The 22,381-nt window shown below is 41.1% G+C and overlaps 2 protein-coding genes across 2 annotated transcripts in view; both read right to left on the reverse strand.

Annotated features, from left to right (window-relative positions):
- PHYHIPL (phytanoyl-CoA 2-hydroxylase interacting protein like) overlaps positions 1-22,381 on the reverse strand; it is a 234,731-nt gene that overhangs the window by 171,440 nt on the left and 40,910 nt on the right. The gene's annotated exons all lie outside the window — the stretch shown is intronic.
- The window catches only part of LOC309563316 (uncharacterized protein), a gene marked incomplete at both ends in the record, with an annotated part of 80,523 nt that overhangs the window by 52,082 nt on the left and 6,060 nt on the right, over positions 1-22,381 (reverse strand). The window contains 2 exons of the mRNA XM_082267715.1: positions 10,212-10,316; positions 11,890-13,338. Of these exons, the coding sequence (XP_082123841.1) occupies positions 10,212-10,316; positions 11,890-13,338 (1,554 nt within the window). The remainder of the gene's footprint in view (positions 1-10,211; positions 10,317-11,889; positions 13,339-22,381) is intronic.

Below are 22,381 nucleotides of genomic sequence, written 5' to 3' on the forward strand. Positions count from 1 at the left end.
GTAAACACATCCCTTAGCAGACAATCGGTGAATTAATTAGCACAATTAACATTGTGTGGAAGACAGGTGTTGAGCTGACATTAGCATCTGCTAGGAGTCTGACTGTGTGGAGCAGTTCCTATCGGTAATGGGCAGCTAGGCCTAGAGTCCCAGAGTCTGTGTGTCTTGGGGAGACATGGACTTGAATTCAAAGTAGCATTACTCTAAGGGTCTCCCCAGCATACACCTCACAGAGTAGTGTTCCCTTAAAGGCCAGAGCCCATAGTCAGTAGGCTAGCCTGCAGTCCCCTCCAAAAGCCTCTGTCCTAGGTGAGTCTATTACAGTGACAAACTATGGTACTTAAAAATCTCCATAGGCGTTGCTTTAAAAATGTTTAACAGTTACACTTTTAGAGTTACAGAGGTGGTCTAGTGCTAGAATTATTGCTCTCACTCTAACGATCGTGAGGCTACCGCACGTGTTGTTTGATCACCGTTTACATATGCGTTAGCTTCTGCGCGAGAGCACGGAGGGACGAGGCGCCTTACATTTTCTTTTTTTTTTCCCCACACTGTTACTTTACATTTTTTTTTTTTTTAAACACATTTATTGCTGTCACAAGGAATGTAAACATCTCTTGTGACAGTAATCGGCAGTGAGTGACAGGTCCTCTAAAAGACCCCAAATTCCTTCTTTGCTCTTAAAAGCATTCAAAAATGCCAAGTTTGGGTCAGATGCACCTGACAATGAATTCTGAATGATCTCACGAGTGTCAAACTGATGTCAAACTGTGCCACTGACACAAGCTGTTTCAGTAGGTTTTAAGAATATCGGCACTTTCTGAAACTTGCTGAAAGCTTCTAAATTTGTTTAAAGGGACTGTCACCAATTTAGTTAAGGTCTGTATTTAAAGCAGAAGCGCTGTTGTCGGTTTCTCTGCTTATTATAAAAAAATGTATTCAGAATTACAAAAAAAAAAAAAAATACACAACCGAATGAGTTTCTGGAGGTACAGCCATTTCAATTTCATTTACTGCTGCATAGCTCCCTCTGGAGCTTTGGATGTATTACTTCTCACCTTGAGTTATGTCTGAATAACAGGAAAGTAAATAGAATTATCCCCAATTAGACACATCAGAAAAACTGAAAGCCTTATTTCCTTTACCATTTCATCCAAATGATTTAACGTATTACTTTAGGGCAAAAAACTGCAGTGACAGTTTCCCGATTTTTGAACATCAAAATAATTGATGTTAAAAAAATATGTTCTTTGGAGCAGCAACATTGGGATTTTTTGGGTTTGTGAATATTATTGTTTATAAGTATACACCATTGCACTGAAGCACCAGCACCTTATGTTTGCACCCATACATACCAAGCAATTGGTTTCAGGTGCTTATTAGCATATATGTTTGCACTAGCACTCATAATTAGCATACATTTGCTTTACCATTTTTTGTCTTACATTAATTTCACTACCATCCCATATTTATTCACCACCACCATTTATATATAAAAAAACAATTTTTTCTCATCATGCAATTTTTCCACAGATATTGCACCTAATTTATTTTCCTTACTTGCCACATAGCTTTTGCTATGGCTCAGCGGCGGCATTTCTGGTGATTAATTGTTTTTACACATAAGCTTCCTAGGCGCTGGTTTCCCTATTTGATTTATTGGGATAAGACCAGTAAGAAGTTGGCAATAAAGTAGAAAATAGGAGGAATAGAGTGTGGGGCTATACTTTAGTGGTAGCTACCAGATGTAGAATGGGATGCTAAATGTTTTTCAACTTTTAGTGCTCAATAACGGATACAGGAGCAGCAGTTGCAAAAATCAATATAACTTGTGGTCTGAAACCAATGAAAGGAAGGGGGTGGGGATTATTGGCAGCATTTGATATGTCCTAAGTGTGGTATTTGTATCTGCTGTTACTGGTGAATGATCTGATTAAGTGATTAGGGGTGGTGTTTAAAAATTGCCCATATGGATTTTTTTTTATACTCTTCACTAAAAAAAAAAAAAAGTTACATTTGCTACAGATCAATTCGTTTCACTGAAAACTTGTTCAGACAGGTCACTTTATGCTGGGCAAGAATATATCTGGGTGGCAAACTGAGGTAGCACAAGGCACTGGTCCAGTAATCCATAATTTATTGACTGAAGGAGGTCCTGTGCCATGCCACTTAAAGCAACAAGTCCACTATAATGCCAGCTTCACTAGCAGCTTAATAATAACATCCCAGGTATGAAGAAAAGAAGCCGTATATAGGCCAAGTTACGTGCCCCCACATTTCTTGCAGGTGAATGGAGCGGCACAGGAGTAAAAGAGGCAGGTGGAAACTGAAAATTGGGCTACCATTTACAGCAAACCCTTTTTCTTTGCTCTGCATGGACTGCTCTTCCTTAAACCGTAGCTTATTCTTTTTGTTTCTGAAGCGCTTATGGAGCCAATAAAATTACAGTGCAGTGGGTAATGGTTAGGGGTCTGCTCTTTAAAGCTGGGACTCTGCTAAAAGAATCCAACAAATATAGGAACACTCAAGTCAGATCACAATCATCTTTCTTCAACACAGAAAGTATGCAGCTTGCCAACTCCAGAGTCATATCATAGATTCATCCACTCCCTTACCTTCATATGAAAGCCCATCATCACTCTCATTGTTGCCCTCCAGGTCATTGCTGACACTTCTGCAGGCAACCATATCCATTATGTTCCAGATGACAACTCAAAATGCTGCACTTTTTATTTTCTGTCTCAGGGACAATAGATACAAGGAAAAATAGAGTAGGTGAATCTCCTGAGCCAGGAAAAGATAGCAATATAAACCCGAAAAAGTTTGAAAATTCTCAGTCTATCAAAGGCTAAAAATAAAACGACTTTTTAGAAAGATTTTAAACACTCTTTTCCACGTGATCGTTTAATTGGAATGTTTTGTTTTTATAGGGAAGAAATCTTTTAGAGATGTCCCTGTTGGGTATAATCATCTGCCTTTACTTGTCCTTGTGACCAATGTAGCCATAACAGAATATTTTCGGAAAGTCTAAAATGTTATCTTTGTCACTGTGATGACTTTCTCTTACTTGGAGAAGATTTTTACTGGCTTTCTTAAAAGCACAGTGCATCTTTTGCAAAATGTTAATAGGTGTCCACAATGATAAAATAAAACATATGCATTTTCCAAAAATGTTTACATTGAAGGTTTCAGGGCATTTGCAACCATGATAAGTGTGTTGTGGGTAAAAGTCACAGGCTCCTGCATTATGTACAGTCAACCCCACATGCATATGGGGGTATGGATCTTCTGTTATGAGGCTGGTAGAAATAAAAAAAAAGGATCCCCAAGATGGGGGAAGAGAGAGGGACTTTTTTATACCAAAAAGATATAGGATATTTATATTTATATATATATATTTATATTATATATATGATAAAAAGTCAAATATTTATTGACATTTGAAAAAAATAATTATTTTTATCATATATACAGTTGTGCTCATAAGTTTACATACCCTGACAGAATTTATGATTTCTTGGCCATTTTTCTGAGAATATGAATGATAGCACAAAAACTTTTTTTCACTCATGGTTAGAGTTTGACTGAAGCCATTTATTATCAATCAACTGTGTTTACTCTTTTTAAATCATAATGACAACAGAAACTACCCAAATAACCCTGATCAAAAGTTTACATATCCCAGTTCTTAATCTCGTGTATTGCCCCCTTTAACATCAATGACCGCTTGAAGTCTTTTATGGTATTTGTGGATGAGGCTCTTTATCTTCTCAGATGGTAAAGCTGCCCATTCTTCCTGGCAAAAAGCCTCCAGTTCCTGTAAATTATTGGGCTGTCTTGCATGAACTGCATGTTTGAAATCTCTCCAGAGTGGCTCAATGATATTGAGGTCAGGAGACTGAGATGGCCACTCCAGAACCTTCACTTTATTCTGCTGTAGCCAATGGCTGGTCGACTTGGCCTTGTGTTTAGGATCATTGTCACATTGGAAGGTCCAAGTACGTCCCATGCGCTGCTTCCAGGCTGATGAATGAAAATTTTCCTCCAGTGTTTTTTGATAACATACTGCATTCATCTTGCCATCAATTCTGACCAAATTTCCTGTGCCTTTGTAGCTCACACATCCCCAAAACATCAGCGATCCACATCAGTGTTTCACAGTAGGAATGGTGTACCTTTCATTATAGGCCTTGTTGACTCCTCTCCAAATGTAGCATTTATGGTTGTGGCCAAAAAGCAAAATTTTGGTCTCATCACTCCAAAAGACATTGTGCCAGAAGGTTTGAGGCTTGTCTCTGTGCTGTTTGGCGTATTGTAAGCGGGATACTTTGTGACATTTGCGTAGTAATGACTTTCTTCTGGCGATTCTATCATGCAGCCCATCTTTCTTCAAGTGCCTTCTTATTGTGCATCTTGAAACAGCCCCACCACATGTTTTCAGAGCAGAGAGTCCTGTATTTCACCTGAAGTTAATTGTGGTTTTTCTTTGCATCCTGAACAATTTTCCTGGCAGCTGTGGCTGAAATTTTAGTTGATCTACCTAACTGCGGTTGGTTTCAACAGAACCCCTCATTTTCCACTTCTTGTTTAAAGTTTGAACACTGCCGCTTGGCATTCTCAATTCCTCGGATATCTTTTTATATCCCTTTCCTGTTTTATACAGTTCAACTCTTTTTTTTTCCACAGATCCTTTGACAATTCTTTTGCTTTCCCCATGACTCAGAATCCAGAAACGTCAGTGCAGCACGGGATGAAAGATGCAAGGGTCTGTCGGGAGTCCAGAAACTCATTGACCTTTTATACACACACACTAGTTCCAAGCAAACAGATCACAGGTGAGGATGGTTACCTTTAAGAGCCATTCAAACCCCTTTGTGTCAACTTGTGTGCATATTATCAGGCCAAAATCACCAGGGTATGTAAACCTTTGATCAGGGACATTAGGGTAGTTTCTGTTGTCATTATGATTTTAAAAGAGTAAACACAGTTGATTGATAATAAATGGCTTCAGCCAAACACTAGCCGTGAGTGAAAGACAAGTTTTTGTGTTATCATTCATATTCTCGGAAAAATGGCCAAGAAATCATAAATTCTGTCAGGGTATGTAAACTTATGAGCACAACTGTATGTCATATCTTTTTGGTATCAAAAAGTCCCTTCCTTTCCCCATCTTCCCTTATAAATGTTATTGTTTGAATTTGGGACTGATACCAAGTTTTGTGAAGTCTAGCTGCTCAACTTCAACTATAAATACAAAAAAAAAAAAAGAACTACAAGTGTAGAGATGCCACGGCACCTATGCTCTATTGTGATCACAGTCCCTTTGTCTGGTGTAAGCTGAGGCTTGTAGTCTTCCTTTTCACAGAATTCCAAGCATGGTGTAGCATGAAAATGCACTTTTCAGCAGAGATCTAATCTCATGTGCTATATGACAATTTGACTGTGCTTAAGAGATATTCTAGCCAGAGGGAACAGGAAAAAAATATCTTTAAATCCCACTGGTGAGGGCTAATACCATAGATCTCTCCTGGGCACAGCAGCCACATGACAGCCTTAGGGAAATGTTTTGTTAGACATGGTTAAATACACTCCCTCTGCTCTCAGGCCTCGTCACTTACAAAATTTAAACAGTGGCGTAAGAATGAGACTTCTGAAAATTGGTTGCATTCCAAAATTTAAATACTGTAGTTGAAAAAAATAAAAAATGCATTTTTACATACTCTGTTAATATGGAAAGGCTTAAGACTGTAATAGCTAGGATCCCAAACAGGGCAGGTGCAAGGATTTTTGTCTACAAAGGCGAAGGTGCATTTTGGTGCCCCCACCCCACCCCCACTGTCTACAGCCTCGCTGGTATCTTCTTTATGATGTGCTCGTAATGTGATGGAGCGCATTGTGAAGGACAGCATACAGGGGACAGGGCTGTAATCCACAGAATGGAGGGGACAGGAGTGTAATGCACAGAATGGAGGGGGCAGGAGTGTGTAACATACAGAATCCAGGGTCCAGGGGACAGGAGTTTGTAAAGTACAGAATGCAGGGGGCAGGAATGTATAATGCACAGAATGCAGGGGACAGGAGTATGCAACATACAGAATGCAGGGGACAGGAGTGCGTAAAGTACAGATTACAGGGGACAGGAGTGCAACGTACAGAATGCAGGGGCCAGGAGTGTGTAATTTACAGAATACAGGGGCCAGGAGTGTGTAATGTACAGAATGCCGGGGCCAGGAGTGTGTAAAGTACAGATTACAGGGGACGGGAGTGTGTAACATACAGAATGCAGGGGACAGGAATGTGTAATGTACAGAATACAGGGGGCAGGAGTGTGTAATGTACAGAACGCAAGGGACAGGAGTATGTAATGTACAGAACGCAGGGGACAGGAGTGTGTAATGTACAGAATGCAGGAGACAGGAGTGTGTAATGTACAGAATGCAGGGGACAGGAGTATGTAATGTACAGAATGCACGGGACAGGAGTGTGTAATGCACAGAATGCAGGGGACATGGGTGTGTAATGCACAGAATGCAGGGGACATGGTTGTGTAATGAGCAGGATGCAGGGGACATGGGTGTGTAACAGACTATAGTGGTAAGGAGAATACAAAATCACCCCCTCCCTCCAACTTAAACTTTTTAGCAAAACTCCACTCCTCATGCTAGCACTTATCCCCACACCCCCCCCCCCCCAGCACAAATTCCCTTTCCCTCCAATACCTCTCTCAGAATAAATCCTCTTTTACCCCCCAAAATCCTCCCTCCCAGCACGACCCCCCATTCCAGTTCAAATCCTCTCCCACCCAGTACCCCCTATTCAAATACCCCAGCACAAATCCTCTTTTCCCCAATTCCCCTTACCAGCAAAAAAATCCCTCTCATCGTTCTAGCACAAATCTTCCTCCCAGTGTAAATCTTTTCCCCATTTCTAGCACAAATTCTCTACCCTAAATCCCCTTCCCAGCACAAATCCTCCCCCTAGCACAAATACACCACCCCCAAATCCCCTTCCAGCACAAATCCTCTTTTCCTCAAATCCCCCATGCCAGCAAGTCTGCTGCCCAGTTCCGTCATAAATCCTCCCTCCTAAATCCCCCTTGCCAGTACAAAACCTCCCCTCAAACACAAATTCTCCCCCTTTGTTATACAAGTCAATCAACTATACTTCCCAACTGTCCAGCTTTTTGTGAAAATAAAAGCCTGCAAATCCAGGGCCGTTTACACCAGCACACAATGCAGGAAACCTGTGCTCCGTGTGCGCTTCCTGCACTGCAAGTTCAAAATGCACTGCAGTTGCAATCTGCAGTGGGTGTCAATGTTAATGACACCCCAAGCACAGGTTGCAAATTGAATGTGTTTGTCTGCACCAGATTGTATGGTACAATAGTACAAAATGATCCTGTTCCTGTGAATTTTATAAATACAGGTGCAGTCTGACACGATTTCAGCCCATTCAAACAAATAGGCTGAAATTGCACTGCAACTGGAAGGCGCGTGAATCACACAGGAACGCGCAATGTGTTCCTGTGTGATTTATGGTGTGAACTGTCCCTTGAGTCATAGAGCTTAAGGCAGAAAAAACTTCTGCCACCTGGCTCCACTAAACTTGTCCGACAGTGGGGCACTAATGTGGGCACTTGGGGCGATTGCCGAGCATCTCCAGCGGGTGCTCAGGGTCCTAAATATCACGTTTTTCCCTGTCAAGAAGCCAGCATCTTTGATTTTTGGGTGGGGGGATAAGAAGATACTGGATGTCCTAGGGGGCAATTTGGGAGAAGATCGGACTCGTGCTGGGTGATGGCCAGATTTTATATCTATTCCCCCACCTAGCACAAGTCCTCTCCTCTCCCAAAATGCCCCCTAGGACATACAGTATCCTCTTATTCCCCCCATCCCGCCAACACTTCGTTTCAGCTTGTCTCCTTCATCCTTCATGTGTTCTCTCTCCAAATCCTCCCCACCCCTTCCTGCAAGCATTATCTACATTCTTTAATTGTGTAATAATCACAGACCTCAGATCAGCGCGGAGCAGGAGGGGGTGGGCTCAGTCCGCACTACAGTGTAAAAGGCGGCTGGCGGGTGGGGATTGGGGAGAGAGTCCGGTTTCCGTGCAGACTGCAGAGCGGGGATTACAGCATGTGGGACACCAAACACCCCACACAAGCTGCGGGGTGGGTGACACTGGTGCCCACACTAGCTGCGCCTTACCTGCTCCTGGATTTGCCAAGACTCCTCTACAGGACTAATCCAGGAGGTATGGGAATTAACCGCCCCTGCCACCTTGGCACCCTCAGGCAGCTGCCTGAACTGCCTTATGGTGGCACCGGCATTGATCCCAAACTGTAACTGTCATTTTGCAGTGGTAAATCAGATTTCTCTATGTGGCTCACCTGCATGCACTTTGTTGTTTATCAAGGAACTGAGCAACTATCATTTATTACAGGCCATAATGAAGAATGATGTACGTTCTGCCAGGATATGAATAATATACATATTTATTTTTATTTTTTTTACAAAAATATCCATATCCTGAAAAAATGCAGTAGTTTATAGAAATAAATAGCTCGAGGAAAATGTTCCATAAAGCACTGAAACTCATTGTATTTCCTATCCTTTGAGGATATTCAGGCGTTTTTCTTTTCCAATGATTTTTATTGGAATTTTTAAGACAAGTGTACATCAAAAAAGCATATCAACATTCCATAAACATACAACATGGTACGATGGGTATTAGAGGAGAATCGTATAGATATCTTTCAATGCTCACAACTGATGTAATACTTCTTTAATAAACCACATCAAGATAGGTGATGAAATTATGACGTTCAACAGGGAAATAAGCTTGTTTTTTGTTTCCCCGTCGCTCCTCAGGGATCAATTTGAGGGGGCGAGGGGGGAAACCATGATAACATGGTCATAGAGCCCACACCCTCACTCCCTTTCATTATGGAGTTAGTGAAAGTAAGAAATTTAGACAGTTTATTAGAGAAACAGATGGGGTACTAGATCTCCCCCTTCAACACCTCATTCACTACAAAACATCGCCTATTGCCTATCTCCCAAATAGGTCAGAGGAAGACAGAAAGGAGGCAATCAAAAGAGAGAGGGAAAGTAAAAGAAGGAAAAAAGAGAAAAGGTGGAGAGAAAAGTGCACTCCATAAGATCAAACATCCCCAGCGCTTCATGAGGGATCAGACAGATCCAGGGTTCCCAGATTTTATCAAATATGGATTGTTTTACAAAGAATGATGCCGTAAGGTGCTCTCTACCCAAAATCCAAAAACTTAGCTTTCACCAAGTCAAAGGGGATTGTGGGTGACCTCCAAGACCTAGCTATTGCAATCCTGGCTGCCCAGTAATGCTTGCTGTGGTAACTTGATGAGGTTCACCTGGGTTAGTGAGTAAAATAGGTTGTAAAAGCCAATCCAAAAACATTTAACTTTTGGACATGACCACCATGTGTGCAGCACTATACCTTCATGCTGGAGCCAAAAAAACAGGATGAGGTAGCCCCTGGGACATACTCAGCCACTCTCACTGGTACCCGGTTCCATGTACCATTGCATCAAGACTTTATAATTTGCATCAATCAATGACGTATTTATGTATGAATTCAAAGCACATACTGTCATTTTAAATCATTCATCTATTTCAAAGGTCTCCCCCATATCTTGTTCCCATTTGTTCAAATAGAACAAATGTTCAGGCATTTTGGATCCCATAGACGTCAAAGGGGATGCTTTTGAGCGCCCATTCAATCTTCAGCATTTTTCTGCTTGTTGTCCTATGCCTGACAATGCAGAATTCCATTCTATCGGTCCCTATTCACTCAATTGCCCTACGCTCAAAAATTGCATGAGCTTCGTTCTTTCTTTTTTTTTCCAGCGTATTCAGCCATTTTTGATATCATAGACTTCGATGCAAATGCAGTAAACACACAATACACTCTGCTCGGGAGTGAATGCAGGCTAAACATAGGCTAAATGAGCAATACACTTGATTTTGTGTTTTTCACCTAATGAAATCCTCTCCCCCTACTGAACTGCTCACCTCCCCTTGCCCAGTCCAGGATACAAACTCCTAAAGCTTTATACACATGGAAAAACACCTGTAATATGCCAGCAAAACACGTGGAAAACATCAGAACAGCATCAAAACCACCAGGAATATCCACTTCTCAGGTGTGAATGCAGGTTAACGCATGATACTCACATTTTTCCACTTGAAGAATTCCTCTCTACCCCTTGCCCAGCCCAGGAAACTAATTCCTGAAGCTTGATACACATGTAAATCACATGTAAAATGCCTAAAATACACCTGAAAAAGACACAAGGAATATGGTTTGCTCAGGTATCAATGCAGGTTTATAGTGTCCTTTAAAAGCAATACCGCAAGCAAGACTTTTGCCACTCCGAAGTAATAAAAAAGGTTCAACTCTATCCAAAGCTAAAGACACTGTTGAAATGCATACATAGGAACCTGCCTAATGTTTGGAATGCAGTCACATTTTTTTATAAGCCACCCATTCCTGTTTTGCAGTGTGATTGCATATGATAAAGAGTGACAATGGTCAGAATCTGTGGTTCTGCAGACTACTCTTTTGACAAGCAGGCAATATGAACACACTCCTGACTCCTACCTTACTGTAAACCCATCTGAAATACCATCTGCTTATACTGTACAGTAGTCTGTTCTGCCTCAAATCAAACATCAATTCATCAAGAAAACGTCTAGCTGAACAGAAAATTTGAAGTAATGACTTGATCCAGTTGTGGACATTGGGCATGCTATACACACCCAAAAAACATTCACTGAAGTACACAGGACATGTGTAGTATACCCTGTTTTCTGCCCCATAGTCACTTTCTCCTGGCAATTCCCTGCTGTCAAAATGACAGCTGGATGCTTTTGTGTAAATACAGCAGCTATTAGAAATATAAAAATTGTTGTGGTCCATGATGGATATACAGGTGTGAGAGTGAAGTTGTTAAAATATCATCATGCAGTACTGAAGACAAACTGTCGGTATGGTTTTGTGCTTGAAGCAGAACTAAACTGTATCTGAGCACCACAAACAAAGTGCTATGTAATTCATTTTAATATTCAAAGTCAACCCACCCATCCATCCATGTCTCTATGCTTATTTTGTTGAGAAATAACTATGAAAAACACCATCCTTAGCATGTCTGGCTGTGGCTATCTTGAATAAGGGCAGAGAATTAATGCAGGCAGAAGTGTGTGCTTAGCGGAGAAAGCTCCTCTTTCCAATGATAAAAAAAAAATGGTCATGAAGATTCCTAAGTAGTTTGACATATTTTTGGCCTAGGCCAAAAACAAAGAAGCAACTAAAGAAATTAAGAAATGTAAGAAAAAAAAAAAAAGTAAATGTTATCTGCCTTCCTATTCATTTGCTAAAGCTGGCAGCATAAGGACTAAAATTGTTAATGGTAATTGAGTGAATTTCGTTCCGCTTTAAAACTAAAGGTCAATTTGCACCAGCCACTGCATTACAATGATAACAATGCAGCAGCTGGTGTGCAGGCACTATTCACTTTTTTTTTTTTTTTTAAACAGTGATATTTCAGAAAGTTCTATTGGCCAGCGTGCAGTAACTGTGCTGTGCTTGGAAAAAAAAAAGTACTGCACACAGTACTTTTTTCAGCGCACAGCATCTGCAAACCATCTGGTCTTGGCTTGCAGTGGGGGTGCGGAGGGACTATTCCAGCGCAGTTCTTCCACATCCCCACTGCTAGCCAAGGCAAAATACTTTGCCTCCGGTGTAGCCAATTCATATCACCGTGTTGAGGTAGTGTGCAGGCTGGAGTAAATGTACCAGGGCTGTGAAGTCGGTAGATAAATGTTCCGACTAAGACTCCTCAGTTTTTTGTACTTCAGACTCCGACTCCCCAACTCCAACTCCTCTGTATTAATATGTATTAATCTTTCGACACTGACTTGGGTGGGTGGCATTGCAGTAACTAATCTGGCCTCATCACTAATGATCTCTGGATAAACAAGGATGGCTTCTTCAACAGTAAGTTTTGATGAGCGATCATACTTTTCAACTTCTTTTAGTGCTTTATAAAACTCCTGTTGGAATTTGTTTATTTGGACATTTACTGGTTCTGTAACGCTTATGCGACGTCGCTTTCCTTTAGCAACTTCCATTTTGTCTAAGAAGGAGTCAAAGTCTAATTCTTCGTTTGAAGAAGATGATCCTGAGTTACCACTATTGCTTAAAAGAACTTCATCCTGTGGAGGTATTTCAGGTTGTAATCCCTTCATGCGAACTGCTACATCATAGAGGGCCTTTTTACCAGTAGCAGTCTGTTCACTGTTCAACAAAAGTCGGCTCATTGGGTCGACATAAATAGCCGCTAACAAGATTTCATTTTCCAGCAAAAGACTCTCTCTTTTCATCATTGAAGATGCAATGCCCTCAGCTATTAACCCTCCATTTTTGTTCAGGCGATGTAACAGGCTCTTCCATTCCAAGAGGAATTTACCGGGGGTTAGATCGTCACATTGCAACCTCTTGGTGACAGTGAAGAGGTGAGAAAAAAGGTTCTCCAGCTCTTTTGTTTGTGTCCACTGGCTTTCAGTAAATGCAAGATTTTCATTGTCCATTTCTTCTATGAAGTCTTTAAGTTCAAGCAAACGCTTCACCATTAAATAAGTGCTTCCCCAGCGAGTTGTTTGATCCAAAATGGCTCCTTTTCCTGCATGTCTTTTCAAAATTGCATCTGTTTTCGGGGCCCTGGCTGCGACAGGTACTTGCCACAATTTGCCAATTAGTGTAGCTGCATGGCGATCTTTTAATCCATCTCTTATGGCAAGTTGCAGTGTATGAACAGCACATCGCATATGATGAATAGTAGCAAGCTTCAATGCTTCTTCAACAAAGTTGTCTAAAAAAATGTCAGCATTCTCTTCAGTTTCTAAACTTTCTCCAATACTTGCAGAGCTGTCTTCCTCTAACTCGAATATCTGTTTGTTAGCTTCTTCATCTGCGTTCATCTTCTCAATTGTGCTCAACATGTTAGAAGCGTTATCTGTCACAACACATAAAATCTGTTCCTTTGTAATTTCAAAATTTTCTAGAACACCCTCCACTAACTTCTGAAGGTAATCACTGGTGTGATGTGCCTGAGTGTCCTTTAATCCAAGGGTCCGTGTTATTGTTCTGTTATTTTCATCCACAAATCTAACATTAATAGCAAAATAATTGACTCTGTGACGTGTGCATGCATCCATTTTAAGGAAGACAAAACGTCCTTTCAGAACTTTCTGTAGTTCTTCCTTTTTACATTTGGCCTCCTCAATTATAAGTTTCCTTAAACTAAGTCATTATTTATAACTTGTTGTGAATTGGGACATTTAAACTTGCTTTTTTTTAAATTTCAATCTAAATTTAGTAGGAGTCGGAGGCGGAGGCAGTGCATTGTTTGCCGACTCCAGGTACTCAAAATTTCCTCTGACTCTGGATTTTTCTTTGTACCCTATTAGAACTCATATTTCCTCTAATTTCATCCAGAACAATTTGCCCAAAGGTATTTGTCTAAATATTCTTATGTCTAGATGCGACAATCAGCTGGCATTTACAAAACAGTGGTATGAATTTCCTAAAATTTAGAATCTGTATGCACTTGTACACAAACCATTCTGCTACCTTTGTATGACAATCAGTTCATCTAGGGATGTAAACCACATATCTCCCAACAGTCTGATATGAAAAAAGAGAGGAACACACTAAGTAGATAAAGTTAGGCCATAAAAAATAATTCCATTAAAAAAAATAAAAAATTACTGGCTAAACCCACATGTGCTTTTTCCCCCATAACGTTCCTTTATGCTTTGGTTTCAAAACAACAAAAGTAATAATAAGTTTAGTGTAGTAGAACATTTAGATTTTTAAAGCCCCTCTCTGGGGAAAGAAAAAAAATACTCCCTTGCAATAGGGCTATCCCTGCACAGCAAGGGTTACATACTCATTTAGGTCTAGGAGGGTGCTGAAAGCAAATTTATTTACCCAATCTTTCACTCCCTTAGGCAGCTGGCACTCTCCTCTACTTCCCTATACTCTGGCAGTTGACAGTCCCTCAGCTTCCTCATTTCCAATACAGGACTGTGAGCTCTGCATTGGTCTTGATGATGTCAGAGGGCATCTAACCACCAGACTATAGAGAAGAAGCTGCAGGGGCAAGTATTATAGCCTGGAGGATCCGATAAGTAAAGTTGCCTTTAACCTGAACACTTAACACTTGCTGAATCGGGGCAGCCTCCTACAGAACAGCATTTTTATATTTCCTTGGAGTTTTGCTTTAAAGACCAACTCCAGGTATTAAAAAACGTCTACCCCCCCCCCCTCTACTGCAAGGGTTAAAATGTTCACTTTGTCTGGAGGTGCCCGAATAAGGAGCAAATACTTAACCTTCATCCATGCTCCAGCATGGTCCCTCCAGCCAAAGGCGTAAATAGAACCTTCAGGGCCCCGGTGCAAGAAACCATGAAGGGCCCCCCGAACTCCTGGCCGGGGCCCTTCCCTTCAAACCTGGGGCTCTTACCACTAATCCTGGGGCCCTTTACTTTCATTGCGGGACCCTTTCACAAGTTCTGCAGTGGGACCTCTTCCTGCCATCTTGGGGCCCCCCCACGGTGATGGAATGCCAGGGCCCGGTCGCAAGTCTGACCTTTGCGATCCTCGAAGTTCACCCACTGGTGTCAGTAGTTTTTATTTTTTGGTATTTTAATTGTAATATTTTTTAGCATTTTATTTTATTCTTTTACAGTGTCACTGACTATGACTCTGTCCATTCAGAAAAGGAAGGAGCCGGTAAATTACATATTTACCGACCCCTTCCTGGTTCTCTATTGTGACACATCCCCTGCAGCAGCCGGCAGGAGAGGGAAGGGAGCACAGTGGGGGGGGAGGGATCACCAGGGGAGCACACAGGGACCCAGAGACAGCAGAACATAAGTGAACTGGATAGGAGAAGTGGTGAGGGCAGCATACAGAGGAACCAATCTCCTCCATTTTCCTGCTGCAGCTACAGGAGGAAAAAAGAGGACAGTGATTTCTCTACATGCTGCACTGCCCCCCCCCCCCCCCCTCCTATCCAGGTGTACAGGGGAGCATGGGGCCCGGTTGCAATTGCAATCCCTGTAGTTACGCCCCTGCCTCCAGCGGTGGGACCAGTTCCACACAACCTCCATTGTCATTTACTGCAAGAGCAGAGATTAGGTGGTACACATAATACAGGGAGCACATACAACATGGAATCAACTTTTGATTTGATTGCAAAATGTTATCCATACAGAAGGAACACAACAATCTAGCGGGGTTGCAAAACAAGAGTCTATACAAACACTGTGAAGCTGAATTGTCATGAATAATTGATAAGAAGTAAGAAACAGAGCTTACAATGAATTATCCTGAATATGAGAATAAGGAGTCCACATTCCCTGCCAGTTATGACTCATTTACTTGGTACTGTACATCACCATATCAAGCTGAACAAAGAGCAGCTACTATAATGACAGAGCTTCAACTGTCATAACAACTGATATCATTACAAATCATGAACATGTACCCTTTTTGTTAAATGTTGCATGGAACAGCAGTGAGACTGTTTTAATGCTTTTATTGAAATTTAAAGAGGGATACAACAATATAATATGGCATAGTGGTAATAAATAATACACGCAACATTGTATGTTGGCACATAAAGGTTAACCAAGTTCAAATGTGTAATCAGCAGCATAGCTTTACAATAATGTATGCTCTTTTTTGATTAGCTCCATAGAATAAATTTCCAGATCTGTCCATGTCATGTCTAAATCACTGGACTATATACTTAGAATATAACAAGAGTATGTGGACATTGGCTGTTTCTACACATGTAAAACAGATTATGTCCAAAAGAAAACAGAAGGAGAAAAGCATTAGGCTAGCAGGAAGGGGCGGAATATAATATTTTGTTGGCTAACTGGCCAGTGCTGAATGCAAAATATAGAATTTGCAAGTGTTACAAAGCAAGTTTATGATGAAACACATGGGATCAGCACACAAAGATCAAATATCTAGAAATGTCTGCATGCATAAAAAAAACTGATGATTTTGACATTAGCAAATGTATTTCGAAAGTTTTAAAACAAACAAAATATTTTTAAAAGAGAAAAGCAGTGTACAAAATGGTGTAAATCTAAAATCCAATAAACTGCCATGGATTGCTATACAACATTGCTCTTTGCACCAATATATAATGCAAGACCCACATACCACAACTGCAAATTCAAAGGAAAAATTCACCTTTCTGGAGAAAATATTAAATGCAAATTTATTATTTTTTACTGCAGGGCCCTGCTTAGCATTCCACCCGTGATCAGTGGATCGCGGGTGCAACATCAGACTTCTGCAGAGACTTACTCCAGCTTCCTCCCATGCCTCTGTACGGGCTCTTTTAAAGCTGAAGGAAGGTGCTCATCAGTATCCTCACAGTCCATTGAGAACTAAAAGCCAGCTGCCACTGTGGCAGACAGCACTTGTAGTTTCTTCATGCACAGATTGCGGTAAATGAATGATGCAGCTATACAGACAGAGCCCCGCACAGCCGCACTGATTTTGAATGTGGCAGCAGGTTTTGGGGATTGAGGGGCAGGGTATGTATTTGGAACATGTTATTCCCATATTTAGGGAGTAACATGTAATGTTCTAAGGTGAACTTATCCTTTAAAGAAAGCCTGTTGTAGGTTTGATCTACAAAGCCTGATCTACTTATATTAAAAAAAGCAGGCACTGAGAGGTATGTTCATCTGGACTGCATTTAGAGACAAGCTTCCAACTTTGAGATCAGAAGTGTGCCACCCCTTGTCTAGCAAAATAATGCTTCCAGCTTATCTAATCAGTGGTGGAAATGTGATTATAGTCAGGGCGGGTGCCAGCATAAGGTAGCCAAGGCGGCCGTCTGAGGGCATCAGGAGAGGAGGGGTGCCAAAGGGCGGCCGGCCCTGCATGCACAGCACCTGTACCCAGCCCAGCTCAGTAAACTGACAGGAGGCGGCACAGCACAGACCCGGTCAGGCGCTGTTTACTTCACCTGCTCGCATCTCCTTACTACAGTCCCGGCCCCTGCTTACTGCACTCCTCTTCCCCTGCCAGTTGCAGCACAGAGTGAGACCGCAACACAAAAAGACTACCCCCTTTCTATTCAGCCCTCGAGGCGAGGATCACTGGATCATGAAAAGAAAAAAAAAATATCAATCCCTCCCACCTGGGCGATAGCTGAGTGGTTCATGAATAAGGGTCATTTCAGCTGCACACAGAGGGTGTGAGAAGAGAGGGAGCCCAGGGAGGAGCCTGGAGCCAAGTGAGACCAGGGGAGAGGCTATTGCCAGCAGAAGGCCATGGAGGAGAGTGATTGGCAGTGGTGGTACAGCACAGAGCTTTAAGATTTATTTTTCCCATCTCTGTGGAAGGTGAAACAAACAAGCTGTGTATGTTATTGTACCAGTCCTGTCCTTGTGCCATGTATGCAGTCTCTGACCATCCCATGTATGCAAACTCTGACCATCCCGTGTGCCATGTATGCAATCTCTGACCTTCCGTGTGCCATGTATGCAATCTCGGACCGTCCCTTGTGTCATGTATGCAGTCTCTGAGCGTTTTGGTGTTTTTCTTTTTTTTCTGTAAGTTAAACACACACTCTAAGCACTAGAACCACTATAGCTTAATGGAGCACAAATAAAGTGGATGCTATACGGGGGGAGGAGGATGTGGAGTGGGAGGAAGAATGGGGGGGGGGGCACCAAAATGCACCATCGCCTGTTTTGTCAAAAATCCTTGCATTTGCCCTAATTAAAGTGACACAAAGTAATATCCCCATTATTAAAAAAATATTCCATACACAGCCACTACTTTATGGTCCTGTACTATTCTTAATTAAATAGTTTCTTCTGGTGTTTTTATGCCCCCCCCCCCCCCTCACACCCATGTGTTTTGAATGAGCCATGCACATTTGTTGAGGTCATGTGCACTGCTTTATGCACACTACACATCACATAGTTCATCCCAGGAGCAAACAAGCGAGGGTAGTAAGGTTGCCTACATGCAGTGGGGCCATGGAGAAGGATTGTATCTACATAGTTAGTGAGGTTGAAAAAAGACATCCGTCCATCCAGTTCAACCTATGATGTGTGTTTGCTGTTAACCGTACATTTTATACCCCTGTATGTTGTGGTCTTTAAGGGGCCCATCTAATAGTTTTTTGAAACTATCAATGCTCCCTGCTGATACGACTGCTTGTGGAAGAGAATTCCACATCCTTACCGCTCTTACAGTGAAGAACCCCTTACGCACTTTAAGGTTAAACCGCCTTTCCTCTAGTTTTAGTGAGTGGCCACGTGTCTTATTGTATCCCCTTTCACTGAATAGTTTGTTCCTTATGCTAGGGTCACCAGTACAGTATTTGTACATTGATATCATATCCCCCCTCAATCGTCTCTTCTCCAGAGAGAATAGGTTCAGTGCTTGTAGTCTTTCCTCATAGCTGATGTCCTCCATTCCCCTAATTATTTTTGTTGCCCTTCTTTGGACTCTTTCCAGTTCCAGCACATCCTTCCTGAGGACCGGTGCCCAGAACTGGACAGCATACTCCAGATGTGACCGGACCAGAGTCTTGTAGAGTGGGAGAATAATCTCTTTATTTCTGGAGTGAATCCCCTTTTTTATACATCCCTGTATTCTGTTGGCTTTGCTTGCAGTGGCTTGGCATTGCATGCCACTGCCAAGCCTGTTGTCTACCAATACTGCACCCTCACCCAGTAGCCACCCTTACCCACCACAGCAGAAAAAATAATTTTAAGATTTGGAGGAGGCTGGGAGCCATAGATGGACCTTTATGGAATTAAGAATATGTATTTCAATAGAATTTAAATAAAAAACAAATACAAAACAGAGTTTAGTGCCACTTTTGGTTTTGGAGAAGCATAACAAGGTAAAGAATTTGAACAGGATTTAATACAAACGTAATGTTCTCTGGAAAAAAACAAACAATGAGCTGCAACAAAGTATAATTCTGCAGACTTGTGATAAAGTTACTTGCTTTTATCTAAAAGCTATGGCACAGGGCAATAATATATTCCTGAACATCTAGGATTTACCTGAAAAACCACTCAAAGAGATTGTTCACATTCATAAATTATGTATTCTAATCTAAAGGAGCTTCCAATTCACTTTCTAGCATATCATTAGCTTTTTTCCATACTCAAGTGGAAAAAAAAAAAAAAAAACTTTAATGATCATTCCACTTTGCTGATATATTTTATTAGGATGCCAACACATTAAACATTCCACTGTTTTCCTATACCTCCCTGAAAATACAGTGAAAATGGCTCAGAATGCAGCAAGAGTATGGGGGCTTGTTACTACAAGTGTGAGACTCTGATGTTGTAGGGGTAGAGGTGGTTGAAGAGATCTCTGATGCTGACGGCATGTAATTTTGAAGCAATGCCTACCAGAATCAACATCAGAAATAGCTTATGACTCACACTGCCTGCATTCGGGGACACACACCCTCACCCAAAAAGATGTCCGTGCAGCCACTGCATCCCAAATGATGAAGAGAGCTGCCCGCATGTGGATACAAAAGAGCCCCTATGCATCCCGTGGGGGCATACATGGCCCTTTGTATGGGTGTACACTTAAGTACATCTGTGTGAACGAAGCCTTATTACTTGAGATTGCCAGCTATAACTTAAAATCCAAATCCATATTGTCAACCCTGCCTTTGCTCCTCCCGCTGGACTACAAAGCAAGGGCTAAAAACACTGCTTGGAATTTCAGTTATTTCTGTTTTTTTTTTTTTTTTTTTAAGGGGCAAAACACGGATACAATCATTTTAAGATTGAAATATTTAGTACATTCTTATTAGTAATTATATTATTTTGCCCAGTCAGTTGTACACTTTTAGGGCTTATTTACATTGCTCAGTTACAGTGTGTAGGAAAGTATGAAACATCACTGTGTGCCATTTCAAGTAAAAGTTAAAAAAAAAAAAAAACAATGCAATACAATACAAGAAAGAAAAAACAAAACAAATGTATAATAATAGGGAATGTAAAAAGACACGTGGCCATTGACTAAAATTAGAAGAGAAGCGGTTTAACCTTAAACTGCGAAAAGTGTTCTTTACCATCAGAGGATGTGGAATTCTCTTCCACAAGCAGTGGTATCAGCAGGGAGCATTGATAGTTTCAAAAAACTATTAGATGGACACCTTAATGACCACAACATACAAGGGTATACAATGTACTATTGATAGCAAAACACACACACTCATCATAGGTTAAACTGGATGGACTGATGTCTTTTTCCAACCTCACTATCTATGTAACTATAAAATACTTCCCTGCGTTGTAGAAATTCAAGGCGCACCATCAAGCAGCTGATACCAGATCGCACAGGTAAAGATCTTTTGCCTGTGTGGGTAGTATGAGAGAGCCCAAGAAATTTTTTTTCTGAGAGAAACGTGGGGGCTGCCATTTTTACATTCTGTAATTCCCATCCTGACCATCTGACTTTATATCTAGGAGTAAATGTTTCAGAACAAGTATGCAGATAAGAAGTTTTACCTAAAAGGCACTTCAATCTATTGTGTTGCAGTAAAGTGTGTACATTGGAGTAACACACAAAACATGTGAACCATCTTGGGGCCTCACCTCGATGCCACCCAATACTGAGGAAAAATTTAGCCTGACCCGGAGACCTTGGCTATACTTCTAAACCATCCATCCCTACTTGCAAGCCATGGTCCAAAATCTTCTACCCTAGACCTATAAGAAACATAGATTGAGGGCCTGGTCACTAAGCTACAACCAAACGGTTCCATCTGGACCATTTAATGTGTTTTATTACACATCCTATCCTGAAGGCCATTCCCCTAGTGAGCAATACCTTTTTCTCCCTTCCAGTATTTCCCATAACCCCCCTTTGCAGGAGACCAGTTAACCCATAGCTCTCTTTCGTTACAACCTCTCCCTACTTTCCCTATAATTCTCCTCCAAGTCAAGCTTGCCATAATAGTCACTACAAATGTAATGCTGTTTAGGATACACTTCCCATCACACTCAGTGGCATCCTACAGAATAATACTAGATACAATCCTATGACCTGATTATCTAGTATTTATACAAAGTTACTTATGCTCCATCTCAATTGACAGTTCATGGTCTTTATGTTAATCGCTGTTCTTCACCTACTTATGGAAAATGTCACTTAATTTTTATGTATACACTTGTAGTGATGGGATAATTTCTTTGCCCGTTTTCCGAGTGTATACACCTGTTATGCAGTGTTTGTTTTGCCCTTTTCAAATATGGCTGCTATGCTCTCTCTCTGCAAGGAGGATAAGCTCATCAAGAAGAGCAGAGGTATGGCAAGGATTCATGGGTAGGTGTGTTAAAGAGAGAGCACATGTTGAGGGAGAACAGTGTATTCCTGCTGAGAGAGCACAGACTGTACGTTGCTGCAGCCTCCCCTCACTGAGACATACCTAGAGACTGGTAATGATTTCATGTTCCTGTTTGAAAATACCTTATGTTGGATGGTTCACTGAATGTTATTTCTTTAATACATGGACTTTCAAATACAATGCTGTGTGGATTACTGGCTATGTGGATGATACATTTCTCGATTGAGATTTTACAAGCCCCAATTGAGTGGAGGCACCAGCGCTTGTTAGAGATCCTGTCCTGATCACACAGATTATAAAGACTCTGCTCCTAAATACTATACAGGTGGCGCCATCATACCCCAGTAGCCACAGAGAGTGAAAAGAATAGCGCTACACACTCAAATTGTTGGGTTTACCTGTGACAATGTAAATAGGAAAAAAAAAAAAAAAGAAGAGGGGAAATGCTGATAGGTCTGACATTATGGTCTCCTTGCAGCTCATTTAAAACATGGACGTGGCTAAGAATTTTGATGTCAAATTTCGACTTTGTTTTAGTCATAGTCTCGACTAAAATGCCATTTTAGTTTCAGTTGTATTTTAGTCATTTGAATTGTTTTAGTTTTAGTCATATTTTAGTCAACTAAATTCTCCAGTACATTTTAGTCAACGGAAATCTAATGGGTTTAGTTAAATCGCAATTTCAATTTAAGCATTTCTCCAGAATTGCCAAACTCATTATATACTCCTGAGTAAAAATCTAATAACATGCTATTAAGGTTTAAACATGCTCTACAGACACAGAATTAGCTGTTGTGATATAGAACGTTTTTAGGAATAAAACCAAATTTCATAAACAAACAACAATATTGCTTTTGACAAAAGTGCAACTTTAAAAAAAAAAAAAAAATACTGTAAATCCTATTGGCTGTAATG

The sequence above is a fragment of the Pelophylax lessonae genome, assembly GCF_965119305.1.
Source record: "Pelophylax lessonae genome assembly, chromosome: 9".
Lineage (NCBI taxonomy): Eukaryota > Metazoa > Chordata > Amphibia > Anura > Ranidae > Pelophylax > Pelophylax lessonae.